We start from the raw sequence: 15210 nt of genomic DNA, 5'->3' as shown, positions 1-15210 counted from the left end.
CATGGTGTCACTGTTCTTTCTGAATCATCCTTACCCAAGCCCAGGTGTGTGAGCTCCCTAGGATAAGGTGTGTGTGTGTGTGGCAGGTGCAGGGGCTGTTACCATTCATCTGTGTCCTACCTGCTGCCCAGGCTTGCACATCACTTCCCATACACTGATTCTCCGTTCCCCACTCTATCCCTCTGAAGTCACCTCTCATGTCCCTCTACAGAAGGGTGGCTGATGTGCTGGAGCTGACAGAAGCCAGGGCCCCAGCCTAGGCTATGTAACCTTGGGCCTATACTCCTTCCAGGAGATGAGTACCAGGGCAGGGTACCCTGGAACCAGAAGGAAGGTGAGACCCAGTAAACGTCTGGAGGAGGGAGAACTATACTTGCATACTTGCCGGTGTCCTGGGGCTGATGACACCAAGTGCAGAGTTTAGCCTGGCTTCTGGTCGCCACTCTAAATGGAGAATAGCTTAGCCTTTTATTTTGTAGATGCTTTAGTTGTAGTGTTATCAAAGGACAGGTAAGGCTACAGAAGGACAGACAAGACCCTTGCAGCCATTGCCCTTCTCCCGAGGAGCACAGCGGCAGTGAAGCTTAGCATCAAGCCCGGACTGCTCTTTCTTGGTCATATTCTTTGATTCTAAACTGGACTGAGTCCTGCCCTGGGTGAGGTGTGCATATCAGCTCTGAGTACCAATAGGAAGCTGAACCTGCAAAGTTCCCTGTCCTACCCCCTGCCCTCCCCCATATCCCCCCACACACACACCAGAAGCAGCTTCTCCCCTGCCTCCCTGGTAATACCCTGCCCTTCCTACCCAGCCTGCACTGCCCTTCCAGGAGCTTTCCAGTGTCTTACATTACATCAGAACAGAATCCTTCCAGGCTTCTTCGTCTTTGTCATCTAGCAAATCCTGAGTCGAGCCTGAAAAGATGGCCTACTCCTGAAAGGCATCTCAGGGCACCATTTGGGGCTAGAGAACCATTGCCTTCAGGGTAGACTCAGCAGAAACATTGGCTCCCTAGAGAACCAAGTGGGCGAGGGGTGGTGCAGGCAGACACTGAAGATATCAGTTATGCTCCATCCGTCAATGGAATAGGTTCTCTCCTGCAAATGGCCCGCGTTGAATGTCAAATCACAGTGGAGCATCAGTAGGTTCGGGGTTAACAAGGCCCAGTTGTAGCCCCTGCTTGTGCAAGTTGGTGAGAATGTCTGTTCACTTTTCTTGCGTGGTGACTGTCTCACAGGGTCAAAGGGCAGACAGGGTGAAATCCCACAGAGGGCTGAATTATGGTTTCTATGCATATTGATCAGATGGGGTCTGCAAAGCATTGGCTCCTTAACAGACCTGTACCAGGATTTGTACTAGATGGGTAGAACATAGCCCCTGCCCTCACTGAAGGACTTCCTAGTGAATCATTTTCATATGCTATGCAACTTATCATAATCCTGTATGCTCAACTCTCAAAAAAAAAATGGCTTCAGCGCTGGCCTTGTTAGCCAGTCTCTCTTGTTCATTATCTCATTTAATTCCTCGTGGTCAGTGACGTGAGCTAAGAAGTGACCTTGCCAGTTGACATGGAGGGAAATGGGTTGGTAGTGGGACTTGTCCACCAAGCCCTGTTCTACACTGGTGACAGGCCCAGACTGCCTGTCAGCCTCAGGTCTGTTGTCACGACGGTTGGCTCCTCAAAGGAAAGCACAGAACTGCCATCTTGAGTTCGGATTCCCTTTCTTTGTAAAGTGGGTCAGAGAATATCAAAGAGATGGCATAAAATCAAAGACAAGGTTGGACTTGTCCTAGAGGTTTACAATGTGGGATGCTGTGCAGCACTGCAGAGATCAAGGGGGAGGGGCACATGGGAGCCAGCCCTGAGAAAGGAAACAAGACTCCAAGGGTTCCTGTCCCCCGTCCTCTGCCAGGTAAGTGAGTGCAAGCCTGCAGGGGCCCTGTGGCCACATCAGCCCGTTGGGGCTGGATCCTAGAACCATTGTCTTCAGTGAGGAGCAGGCTGAAGTTAGATGGCACATGAAGAGAGATTGGCATTTGGTAAGCAATAAAAACACCAAGTTTGAAAGCAAAGGGATCAGGCTTCAGGCTCCTTGGGAGGATTCAGGGTACATTGGCCAGGATCAATCTGCCATGGGAAGCTGATTGAGAGAAGGTGGGCGTGGGATACAGAGGCCTGGGGAGCAGCTGCCCAGTAGGTGCACCAACCTGGACAGAGAGAGAGCAGATCTTGGCTCAGGGAGGCTTGGTGGAAAAACTGGCATAGTTGGGCCATATGGGACCCTTTTCAAAAATAAGCAACCAAGTATGCACGTGCACGCACACGCACGTGCGCGCGTGTGCACACACACACACACACACACACACACACGGTTCCTGAGTTTCAACGTGAGGCAATAATACACCCTAGTTGTAATGATGTTTCTTTCTATTGGCAAAATTCAGAAGCCTTTCCTTCTCCCACCCCTTCCTCCATCCTTTACCCATAGCCCAAATCTAGAAAAAGGTGGGGTTTTGTTGTTGTCAAGGTTGGAGTCACAGCTTTGGGGTTGAGGCTTTGGGATCTCGGCCGGGGAAGCACACAGCGAGCATTCCTGAGGAAGTTGCTGTTATGATTCTAATAAGCTTCAAGTGTGGCTACCTGAAGAGCAACTGCACTATGGAAAGGAGGAGGAGGGCTTCCCTGTTGAGCACGGTCTCTATGAGGAGTTGCATTGCTCAGTTTTCCTGTCGCTGTAAGAATATCTGAAAACAGCGAAGGTGGTCCTATCCTAAGGGCATGGCTGGGTTTCGGGCCCTTGCTGGCTCTATCTCTTTGGGCCCGAGGTGAGACAGAGTGTCATGGTGGTAGGAGTGTCTGGCAAAGAAGACTTCTTACCTTAAGGCAGCCAGGAAGGAGAATGACAGTAAAGAGTCAGGGAGAAGCTATAGCATTCATGGGAACCCCTCCCACCCAAAGGCTTACTTCCCCAACAAGGCCCTGCCTCCAACATTCCATCATATGAATCCACCAGTGTATTAATTCTTCAATGCCATGGAAGCAACAGTTCTCATCCTGTGGGTCGTTACCCCTTTGGGGCCACAGATCAGGTATCTTGCATATGGGGTATTTATGTTACGATTCACAACAATAGCAAAATTACAGTTATGACGACGTAGGATTTATTTACGCAACATGAACTGTATCAAAGGCCTTAGGACGGTTGAGAATCACTGCTGTACGGAGGGGCATCTTGTTTCTAAACGGTAGCTGGGATGAACCAATTCTCCATATTCAGTTCATCTGCCCTGCGTTTGAAAGTCTGGCTGAGTTGATGTGATAGGTCTTACTTGGACTTTCGTGGTGAAGAAAGAACTTTGGAACACCAGATGACATCTCACAAACAGAGCCTCACATCTATGCTCAGGTCCCCTCAGCCCCCAAAACACTCCTGTAAATTGTAGCTGGGTCTTCACTTCAGCTGGCAGCTCCTCATTTTCTTCTTCCCCCGATGGCTGCCCATGGAGAGATCAGGTGTTCATGTCAACATGTGCTAGTCACTGAAAAGACAGTGAAAAGGACTCATCACAACAGACTCTGGGGGTACAGGGATGCTTAAAACACAGTCCCTGCTCTTGGAAATTTACAACTTGGTGGGGATGGTGCCAGGCAATTTGGCGAGATGTAGTGGGGACCTGATATCTGGGGATAGGAAGACCTCTTGGAAAGAAGAGAAAGACAGAAGTCCTGGAGATGATTTATTCCTGTGCAGGCAGCACTCAAGGACGCCCAGCACAGTGATCTGCAGGAGCCTCAGGAATATTCTGGAGCCACCTGTTGGTCTGGTGGGCCTCAGGGTGAATGCAGCACAAGGCCTGACCAGGGTTTGCTGACAGCCACTGTCCTGCCTGGATAAGCAAGCATGGCTGTGTATGCAGAATGTCGTCACATTGTCATGTTGTTGTATGTGCCACAGCACATTAAGATGGGAATTGGGCTGGGGACAGGTGCTTGCATGTGGAATGGGAGGACAAAAGTGACTCAGCTGAAATTCAGCCTTCACCCCTGTTCTTCCCCTCAGAGACATAGGGTTTTAGATGGCATCCCCTGTCTCTCATCCCTGCCCACAGCTGTGTTTTCCTTTTCTATACTGGCATAGCTCGCCTAGAAAATGCTGTTGAGGGGATGGTCCTGTCCCTCCATAGATTACTCTCTTTGCTTTTGAAAACCTTGGTCTTCCTTAAGTGTCCCCATTTCTCCTGTGGCCTGCTTAAGAGATGAAACCCATTTTCCCTGACAGTTTGACTGCTCCTGCAGCAGGAGCTGAATGTGGAGGAAGTATGTCTGTCAGAGGTCAAGTTGTGTATGTCATAGGAACTCATAACCGGCCTTGGTATGGTTAAACATCCATCCCAGTAGATTTCTTATGTGACCTTTGCTACTTTTAATGTTGTGGGTGTTAGAGGAAGCCACTTTGGGTTTCGTTTTAAAAATCTTTTCTCATCTATAAAACGGGATCATAACAATGTTACGATCCCATTTTATAGATGCAAATGGTTAATTGGAAGTTCCCATGAGATCGTACATGGGAAGTGGTGGTGTAAAAAGTAAGGATATGGACAAGCAAGGGGTATTAAAGGACAGTGGGAACCCGGAATTTAGTGCTACCTCTCGCACCTACTGCTTCTGTGCATTCACTCGCTCACTTACTCACTCGCTCGCTCACTCATTATCCATTCATTTGAGACAGCCTCTCTGTAGCACTGACCTGCAAGGAAGTCAATATGTAGATAAAGTTTGCCTCAAACACCAGAGATCTGCCTCTGCCTTAAATGCTGGGATTAAATGCATACCACCATGCCTGACTTCTCCAGGGATTACAAACAGTTCATTTAGGGGACAGCTTTGGCTTGATCACAATAGTCCCCATAGTCATGGGGCTTTAACTCTGAGACTCTCCGTTACTGGGTCCCCTGCTTCTTTCCCTTCTTGCTCCTCCAGAAAAGCGCACTGGTCCCAGAGTCCCAGCCGGCTTCCAGGAGCTGGGGTAGGTCCAAAGCCTTAGCTAGCCTGGGATGAAGAAGATGAAGATCTTGCTCCTCCGTAAAGGATGGCCGGGGATGGGGTTGTTGGGGCACTGAGGTGACTCCTCCTGCAAGGCAACGTTGGCCCTAGAATCTGGACCCTTTTCTTTCCCAGGTAGGCGCAGCGCTCGCTGCCTCCCTTTTCCCCACCAGCCAGGTTGTTGGCGCGTTAGACCTCCCAGCCTCACGGGGCTGCTGTGCGGCTGCGACGAAGCTGGCGACTGCGGCGCTGCAGCAGAGGCAAGGGCTCCAGAGGCGGCGCCACGTGAGTCCCAGGCTAGAGCCCAAGATCAGGAGGGAGGTTACCGTATTTATCGAGGCCAGTGGGGGACCCTTGATGCCGGGTCACTGCGGGCGTGCTACCGTATTTGCCTGGAGCCGTGCAAGTCCTTTCTGGGAGTGGCAGTGCCGGGACTTAATTACTTGTTTACTTAGGATCCCGCGGTCTCCCGTGGGGCGCTACGGGCACCGGGTGGGTCGATTGCATGCGTTCCTCCAGGAGATGGGGTTGGCAGCTCAACAAGGTGGGCTGCGGAAGCTGGGTGGCGGCCTATTTATGTTCCTAGGGGTGGGGTTGCGATGCACAGCTTGTCACATTTCTCGGACCCCTGAATTAACAAGGCTGTGAGACTCTCGCTGGGTAGGGTGAGCTTTTGGAATTAAGGCAGGGGCTTGACCAGACCAGCGCGGCAGGAGGCTTTTCGGCTTTATGGGGGGCGGGGGGGGGGAGGGGGCGGGGAAGAAGGGCGCAGCGCTGCGGGAGACTTAACTGTTTTTTCCTTGGGCTGCTCAGACTCTTGAGGAAAAAGCTGCTGCAGGCTGCAGAAGGGGAGCAGGTTGGGCTGTGAGTGGGGCACCTGATGGAGGAACTTGGGGGAGGGACAGAAAACCAAGGCTTTAGACCCTCCAGGCCCTGGTCTGAGGTCTGTAGGGAAAGTGGGGAGGTTGCCCAACGACAGGACCAGTCTCAGATTGGACGAGGAGACTTTGATGGGTCTGTCTTTGCTAATGCCAGCACAGTTGTCTGGGGAGGGATTATGGGTGGAGCCACAGGGCAATGGGTTCTAATCCTTTTCTCTAGGGTTAAGTGCCAGTTCCACCTTGGCCTGAAGGTAGGGGAAGACAGAGGGTGTCTCTGAGACTCTGACCCTGCAGGTTGATTGAATGAGGCTGGAAGTATGGAGATGACCTGAAGGGAGGTTTTAAGGGAACCCTTAACAAGCTTTTCTGATGGAGGGAGTGAATGGAGTGGGTCCCAGTTGCTCCACAAGGCTTGGGAGTGATAGCAAGTCACCATGCCCTATAGGGGCTGTGACCCTTTAAGAATGAATGGGTTTGTGGTGACTGGGGTATTGGTAGGCGTGTGTGTGTCAAGGGATGTTTAGTTGCTGAGCCGCTAGTATACTGAAACATTTTCAATTTCAACAGTGAGTCAGGAGACTTAGGGCCTAGTCCTGGCTCACCTTGCTGTGTGACCTTGGACAAGTATGTTGGTTTTTCCCAGCTTCAGTTGTTCCATTTACAAACCTGGGCTCAGGGACGCTGTTCTCCCTGTTCAAGGATGTTGTGAGGGTAGTGGGGAACTATTTCAGAGAGGTCTAGTGGCCTGGGAAGACAATCTGTACACCAGGCATGCTGGGAGCCCAGTGCTGGGGTGATGAGTATGGTGGTCAGCCTTTGGACCAGGCTTGTCTCCTTGGGAGTTCTTGCTTTGGTTCAGTGATCTGCAGCTTTGCAAATGTATGATTCATTTTGTTAAACAGTGGGACTACTTTTAATGGTTAACCCAGGGAGGTCACTTTCAACTTTTCCGGGGTGGTGGTGTGTGGTGGTGGTGGTGGTGGTGGTGGTGGGGGGGTATTTTACTTCCTGCTTTAAGCCATTGGTGACCTTCCTTCCTGAAGGTTTTGGGTCACCGCCTATGCTTGGGCATCTGACTAGAGAATCTGCTCCTGAGAATTCCAGCAGTTTTTAGCCCATGTCTTTTATGTCAAAGGCACAGGGCTTGATGTGCCTTGTCACAGAAGGTAGCTCTCTGTTCTTGAGGTTATTCCAGGGTGACGATAAAGGTCACAGAGCTGGGCAGTGGACTGCAAGAGGATGCTGGAGAAGTCAGGAGAGACTTCTAGAAGGAGGTGGCTCTTGAGAGGAGCCGGGGATGACAGACTGTGATGAATCAAAACAAAGCAAAACTAGCTGGGCAAACAGTGGAGGTTGTAGGAAGTGAGTGTTTCCTCAGGCTGGAGAATGGCTGACCCTGGGGTCTTCCTTGATCCCTCTCTCCGCTTCTGCTTCTCCAGGGGCTGGTGATTGCAACTGGAAGTGCCCATGACAGAGCTGGTGTCCTCCAGGGGAGGGTCCCCTACAGGGGACGGGGAGGAGGGTCTGGGGGACGATCAAGGCCTGGTTATCCACCACCCGGCGGAGGAACAGTGCCACCGCTGCCCACTGTGCGGGCAGACCTTCTCCCAGCAGCCCAGCCTGGTGCGGCACCAGAAGGCGCACGTGGGGGCTGGCCGCGCAGCCGCCTTCGTGTGTCCCGAGTGCGGCAAGGCCTTCAGCGTCAAACACAACCTGGAGGTGCACCAGCGCACGCACACCGGCGAGCGGCCCTTCGCCTGCTCCGAGTGCGGCCGCTGCTTCAGCCTCAAGCAGAATCTGCTCACGCACCAGCGCATTCACAGCGGCGAGAAGCCACACCAGTGCGCGCAGTGCGGTCGCTGCTTCCGCGAGCCGCGCTTCCTGCTCAACCACCAGCGCACCCACGCGCGCATGCCCACGCCGCACCCGCGCCGTCCCGGTGTCTTCGGGGAGCGGCGACCCTACTTCTGCCCTCGCTGCGGCAAGAGCTTCGCACGTGAGGGCTCGCTCAAGACCCACCAGCGCAGCCATGGCCACGGGCCCGAGAGCCAAGCGGCCCATTTGAGCCGTGTGCTATGACCTGTGGGAGACCTGCTACCACCAGCTGTCTCCAATCCAGAAGTCACATCCAAGGGTGCTAAATTGCAGTGCCCTGTCTGGATGGGCTCCTGGGAGGGGACAGGGCCAGCTTAGGGTGTTGAAAGGCCTCTGGGCCACCCCTCCCCCTTGTCTTCCTGCCCTTGGACCCCTTGGCTGGCTGCATGTATCTGCTTTGGGCACCTGCATTAATTTGCCTCCTCCGGCTGCCTAGAGCAGGTGAGACTCACAGGGTTGGCCAGAGTCCCCTGAGGTGTGAGGGTGGTGGGAGTGGGGAGTGTGGAGTGGGCGTGTAGTGTTGGCTGTCTAGGTCAGGACTGGGGGTGGGTGGGTGGGGACTTGTGTTGGTCTCCGTGACTTACTGCATACCCGATCTTCATTCCCAGCATGTCAGACTTGAAAGCCACTTGGAGAGGGTCACTTGCCACGGTTCCCAGACCCAAGCTCGGTCCCCAAAGCCTCAGCCTCCTGCACCCACTGCCTGGTGGCCTTGAGAAGCCATTCCACTCCATGTCTCAGTTTGCTTATCTGTAAGTTGGAGATGAAGATGAAAAACCTTTACCTTTTCCCTGGGGTGCCATGAGGCTTCACTGTTATCAGAAGGTGAAGCCATTTGTCTGGAGTTACTTAAGAAGCCCACACTCATGCCTGGGACAGGGTGTCAGGGTATCTGCACAGAGAAGTGGGCTACTCTGGGACAGCCTGCTCTGGGTTGGGATGGTGACTGGCTTCACCTAAGGGGCTTTGATGGCTTTGTCCTTAGTTCTAGAGGGACAGGATTTCTGTAGGAAGAGTTGGGGTGCGGAAGGATGGCTTCAGGACAGCAAGGGCTAGGATTTGTTCAGAGGGAGGGTACACCAGACATTTGTCATGAGTGCGGGGAGCACTGACCTGTGTTTCAGAGAACAGAGGCCCTGGAAGGATAGATGGAAGCACAAAGCCTTGAGGTTCATTCAGGTAATGAGAAGGGAGGCCTCAGCCAAGATGGCCAAGGTCGTCTGGTAAGACAGCTAGCTAGGGCTTGCTTGAAGACCCATGTTTACAAGTTGTCACTCACGGGTACTGGCCTTTTCTGCCATTTGACAAACAAGGAAACCACGATTTGCCCAAACTTGTTCCAAATTACAGCAAATAATTAGCGTCACTATAGCAGGTCAAGTCTGGGCTTTGGTTTTCATTTTGGACCTGAAAACACGTCAGCTCTATTGTTGAATTATTGAAAATGCAGCTGGGCATGTGGTCAGGGGCCAGGTGATAGGCTCTCATGGGCAGGTTATCACTGGGTTTGACAGGTGCAGGGATTTGAAGTTAGGAAGCTGCGACCTCTGAGCCGGCCTCTGTTCCCTTGCTTCCAGCTAGGCCTGTGCTTCGTGCTGGAGACTGTTCATTGCTTTTGCTCTCTGTCCCACCTCAATGCCATGCGCCTCCTCTGGAATCACTGGCTTCTGCCTGAGATCCCTGGTTGTTATTGTATTTAGTGACAGAAAATATTTAACAAGGTCCTAGCTAGTCACTCAAGTACCCAGACCCAAGGCATGTCGGGTGTCAACAGGCTAAAACTTGGCGGTGTTTTGTTGGGGAGTGGTGGTAAGAGGGTTCTCTTAAGGTCCCAGATAGACAAAGAGTCAGTCAGGTGAATGTACCCATGTAGTCCAGATGGGCTGGTAGGCAAGGCCATGTTACTACAATGTGCTGACCATAGTCTCTGCTTCTGTGAACAGATACAAAGCCAAGAGGACCTCATGGCCCAGAACCTGCAGGGCGCATCTGGGCATGGAAACTAAAAATGGAGTCTCGTAGGTCCTGGGTTCCTGGCCTGAAGACATGTCTCCTCAGAAGACCCTACCTCTGGAGGTGCCCTGTGTTGGTAGAGCATGGGATTAGAGGCTGATTCCATGCCTTGGTGGGAAGACTCCCCAGATCTGACTTGAGTCACAGCTGGGCAAGCCTCATTTGGCTTCCTGATCTTAGACCTCAGCTCAGGTGTGGAGGCAGACATCACCTGTGTGAAGAGGTGGCTTCTCTCCTCCAGCCTGGCTCAGCCCTTGGTTGAAGGGCAAGGATAAGGCGTGACTGTTGTGTACCGTTGCAGCAAGTTGATGGCAGACTGGGCTCAAGAGGCAAAACTTCCCTGATGATGTGAAGAGCATGTGAAGGCTTCCATGCCCGTTCCCAGCTAGACAGGTGAATGCTTCAGGGGCTTGTGGCCCTTTAAGCCGAAGGAGGTTGTGGACCTTGTCCTAGAACTCACTTACTCATGGAACTCTCAGAGTGCCAAGCAGTTTCAGGAGCCTCTGGACTCCAGCCTAAAGACCTCAGCCCTGGGGAGTCCATCTTCCATCCTTTCCCTACTACACACAAGTGTGATGCTCTCCTGGTCTCCTCTTGTTTGGGAATAAAGAATTCTGAGGCTGAGCCCCTTTTAGTCCATCCAATCCCTTTCTCTGCAATCTGACAGTACCCCGAATTTCTGGAGCCAGGCTTCCCTCCCCAGACACTGCCCAAGACTGGCTCCTAGGCTTGGTTCCTTTTCCCTGTTTTGTGTCGGACAGGATGTAGGGTTTTACAGTGGAGCCCTCTGCTTGCCTTTGGCTCTAACTGCCCTGTGGAGTCTCAAGGGAAGGTTGGCCTGCTGAAGGGATGGTAAATAATTTTCTCTGTATCTGTTCTGTGGGAAAGGAATCGTACTTCCACTAGCCATATGCAAACAATTGGACCTCCTAGTTGGGCAGGCGTGCAGCTCCAGGCAGGTATCACCTGGGAAGGTGAGGGCTGTAGGGCACCAGAACCCTGCACATGGTGGGTCTAAGCAGTGGGAGAAGCCAGTGGAGGAGTTGCATGCGTCCCCTAAGTAAGCAGGGGTACAACTTGGAGGTGAGGGTCTTGGGCCACTGCTGGTCAAGGACTCATATCCTCACATATGAGCCCGTCAGTTGAGAGCCCACAACTGTCTCCCTCCCTTCCTAGAATGAGCCACTCATTAGGAAAGGGGGAGGGGCTTTCTTTTCTATCAGGACTTGGTAGAAACCTCTGGATTCCTGACTTGGGGTCTTACTGCCTGCATTCCCCATGCAGTTTGGGTTACAGGTTCCTACTGAACCCCTATGCCTTATTCTGGGGTCACTGAGTACTCAAAGAGATCAGAGAAAGGGAAAGCGTTACCCATACCATGGGAACTTCCATGCACCCTCTTTTCTAACTTAGGGGAACCTTCACCATGCCTCTCAGCTAACTGCCCAGCTTGTCTCATCCCCACTGTAACTGGGCCATGCCTTCCCTTGTCCTGCTCTGAAATGTTCTTCCCCTAGCCCCTAAACCCACTTATTCACCAGGGCCAAGCCTCTCAGCCTACCCAGCCCATGTTCCTTAACAATCCTTGTGTTAACACATGGTGTCTCCCTGAGTATTATGTGCTGTTTAGTCTTGTGCTTGTTTCTTCTGTGTTTGTGTATGTATATGTGCTGTGTGTGCCTGTGTGCACCTTGAGTCCCCAACTAGACTGTGAGCTCCCTGAGGACAAGGGGCTGTCATTTCTTCTTCAACTTCTAGTGGGTCTAGCCCAAGACCTCTCAGGAAGATGCCTGTCAACTGGATGATGAAACACATGCTGGAGGTCATCTGAGGTGGAGGGTTGTGTGCACAGGGAGAGTCCACATGGGTTAGCAAGAGGTGTATGCTGTTGGGCTGTGGCCTGACCCCTTGGATCAACAATGGATGCTGGAGGTCTCACATCCTTGCAAATTGGAGGTAGTAGAAACAGGAGGGACACCCTCCCCCCGCTCACCACAACACACATAGACCATGGCTACACCAGAGTGCACATGAATGGCTGGATATTCCCAAAGGTCCCTGATATCTGTTGGAGGAGGTGACTCAAATAAATGTTCTCTACAACAGCTTTTATGTGGAGCGGTCCTTGGGGGACATGGATGGGAAGAGGGTAGTGGCTTATATCTCTGCCTGTATTTTAGCCTCCATCACTTCTGGGGGAGTTTCATTCAAGGTCACATGTTCTGTGTTCAAGGTGGAATAGTAAGCAAGGACTACAGGTGACAGATCACACAGTCTAGCAGAGTAGTACAGACCGCCCTGTCCTGTTAGGGACTGCTATTTTGATCTGGCTAACATAGTCCAGTTTCTTCCAGTCATTCTCATCCCCATGGGCCAAACCATGGCGGAGGAGTACTGGAGATTCTGTCATTAGCTAAGGAGGGTCATGAGTGGGATGTGGCTCTGGGTCAATGCCTTTGAAGCTTGGCTCTAAGGTGAGGGATGGGGAGTGGAGTAGTCAGGGTTGATGTGATCCATTCACATTGCCTAAACTGAAGGCAGGGCCCAGCTCCTCTTACTCTGCCCCCACAGCTCCCATGGCAGAAGCAGCAGCCATGGCCCAGTCTCTGTGGATCTAGTTCAGTTCCTCTTTGTGAACTTCAGATATGGTCCTGGCTCAGCCTGAGCTGTGGCCTGGGGAAGACATGAATGGCTTTTGAATTACAACCCTTCACTGAGCCCTATCTGTCACCAATAGTGTGAGGATAGGGGGAAAACAAAGCTGTGTGGATGGTGGGTAAATCCCAGAGGATGAGCAGTGGTGGTGTGTGCATGTACATGTGTGCATACATATATGTGTTTGCACCCATAGGTGTGTGTGATCTGGGCAGAGCATCACTGTCTTGGGAGCTTGTATGTGAAGCCATGGGTCCAACCCCAGACTCCATTTGGAGGCTTCATTTTAAAAAGATGCCATCCACGTTGGGGACCTGTGCCCATCCATGCCTACCATCTGAGGAGGCTCAGGCACCTCTAGGTAGGGAAGAGGAGATGTAAATAAATGATTGTCTCCACTTGGGCAGGTTGTGGGGTAGAGAGGCAAGAGAGGAGTCAGTACCTTTATGAGGGTCCGTCCATCTGCCAGTACTGTTACCACTGTCATGGCCATGTCAGGAGGGTCTATCCTCACCTGGCTTGCACAGCCTGGCTTTATGGGAAATGGCCTGGGATACAAGACATAGCAGAGAATGAAAGCTAAGAAATGTTTGGTCCTGGCCCAAAACATAGGTGTTCTTCCTGGAATAGGCTCCTAGTCCTCGACTGTATGTCCTGCCTCAGTTGTGGTCTTCAGATACACCAAAGCCCTGTTGTCCTCACCCCAAGTGAGTGAATGTCTGTGTGTGCTCTTGGTGTCCCTTATCCCTTTACAGCTATGGTGTGTGTTGGCCACTGTGATAGTTAATATTGTCATTTTTATAAAAACCATATTTGAGGTAAGTTTTATTAAATACTGGACAGGACAATGGACAGCAATATTCACAGAGTATGGGACTAAATTACACTAGTCAGAGACTAAAAATGTCAAGAACCCATAAGGCTATGCACTTTCTGCTTTCATCCAATCAGGAGCAAGCATACTTCCTGACATAATTCTTGCCTACATACCACCCACCTAGCTCAGCCTATGTGTGATCAAGCATACCCTGTGCAGTTGGGGCAACCAAGCTTGTTTATAAGAGCAAAATCATGGCTTGTTATCTTACGTGAACAACAGCCCCCAGAACTCCAGGAAGTTATCTGTCCATGGGCGAGTGGGGCTTATATGTTAGAGGCATTTTGTTTTATAAATCTTAAACACACTAATTTAAACTTTAAATATAACTTTAGCCATTACATTCACCCATGAGTTGTAACCTGAGTCAAATCCTTGACTTTGTGGTGGGTACTTATTTCTATTGGGATCTAATAACCAGCAGCTTAATGGTACCCAGATGGAAATTTATGTATCTAGTTAAGGCATTAATGATACAAGGGCCAATAACAGTTGGCAAAAACAGAAGGGTCAAAGGCCCTGTGATAGCTGATTCCAGAGTACTATCCAGGAGGAACCCAAAAAGGAGAAATGGAACCAGTCAGTCACTTATTTCATCTCAGGTCCGTCCGTCCATGTGTGTGTGTGTGTGTGTGTGTGTGTGTGTGTGTGTGTGTGTGCGCGTGCACTCAAGCACATGTATTATGTGCATTTTATCTTTTTTAAGTATAGTGAAATTATGTCGAATGGTTTCTGAGTGGTTTGAATAGAAACAATAATTTTTCTCTCAAAGTCACACAATAGCCTCCTTGTTCCACATAGAGCAGGTCAAATGCCCAATTATATTGTAAAGCTGTTTCAGGTAATAAATCTACCTGATAGATGTCTTAGTTGATAGATATCTAAGTTAAGGTTTTATTGCTATGAAGAGACCCCAATGACCAAGGCAAATCCTGTAAAGGCTCACATTTAATTGGGACTGGCTTACAGTGTCAGAGGTTTAGTCCATTATCTAACGAGCTAACGATGGCAGGAAATATGGCAGCGTGCAGGCAGACATGGAGCTGGAGTTGCTGAGAGTCCTACATCTTGATCTGAAGGCAGCTAGGAAGAGACTGTCACACTGGGCATAGCTTGAGACCTCAAATCCCACCCCACAGTGACAAACTACCTCCAAGAAGGCTACAGCTACTCCAACAAGGCCACACCTCCTAATAGTGCCACTATGGGCCAAGTGTTCAAACACATAAGTCTATGGGGATGAAACTGATTTAAACCACTACAATGCACCTGAGTCTATTTGGTTTTGACAGGTACCTTTTCTGCTATGCCAATAGACATTCTGGGTAGCCATTTTGTCCCCTATGCCAAGGAGTTTTCTTTTGACCTAACATTCCAGCCTGTTGAGAATAAAGGGTGATGTGCCCTCTTCTGTAACTTCTTGCTGAAATTAGACATCATTGTCAGGGCCCTGGAAGGCTGCAGTGCTAGTCAAAGGTCAGGAGGGGAATCAGACAATGGGGCATTCACCAGAAACATGTGGTTAGCTGACCCAGCTGGAGAGACAGAGCAATTCTATCAGCTGGATTGGTTCCCGTCAGCTTTCATCAAGTCTAGGGCTTGACGCTGTTTGGAGCAATCTGTTGTCTGCAGCGATTTCTGCATGGGGTCTGTCAGCCTAGTGGAAATCAGGGGGTGTCTCCATAGGCTGGCTTTTCTCAGCACGGCAGTTCACTCTAATAGCGAGTAAAACTGAAAGCATGCCTCAAGCCTTTGACTGTCTCAAGGCGTGCACCCCCTGAGGCAGCTCTTCAGCATCTAGAGTAGAGTGGAGAGGCTCAGCATTAGATTTGGGTGAGTGGACTGATCTCACTAGTGTGACCATGGG

General features: G+C 51.0%; 1 protein-coding gene across 1 annotated transcript; it reads left to right on the top strand.

The window, feature by feature from the left end:
• Nucleotides 1–5424: 5424 nt before the first annotated feature.
• LOC110296098 (uncharacterized) lies at nt 5425–11879 on the top strand. Its single transcript, XM_029478291.2, has 4 exons — nt 5425–5586; nt 7363–8239; nt 8407–8550; nt 9742–11879. The coding sequence occupies exon 2, from the start codon at nt 7391–7393 to the stop codon at nt 8000–8002; it is 612 nt and encodes a 203-aa protein (XP_029334151.1). The 5' UTR covers nt 5425–5586; nt 7363–7390; the 3' UTR covers nt 8003–8239; nt 8407–8550; nt 9742–11879.
• Nucleotides 11880–15210: the final 3331 nt, after the last annotated feature.

This window comes from Mus caroli, unplaced genomic scaffold (assembly GCF_978045245.1).
Source record: "Mus caroli unplaced genomic scaffold, Mus_caroli_1 scaffold_7, whole genome shotgun sequence".
In the NCBI taxonomy this organism is placed as follows: Eukaryota; Metazoa; Chordata; class Mammalia; order Rodentia; family Muridae; genus Mus; species Mus caroli.
The sequence above is the reverse complement of the archived record's forward strand: the minus strand, read 5'-3'. Positions and strand labels throughout refer to the sequence as shown.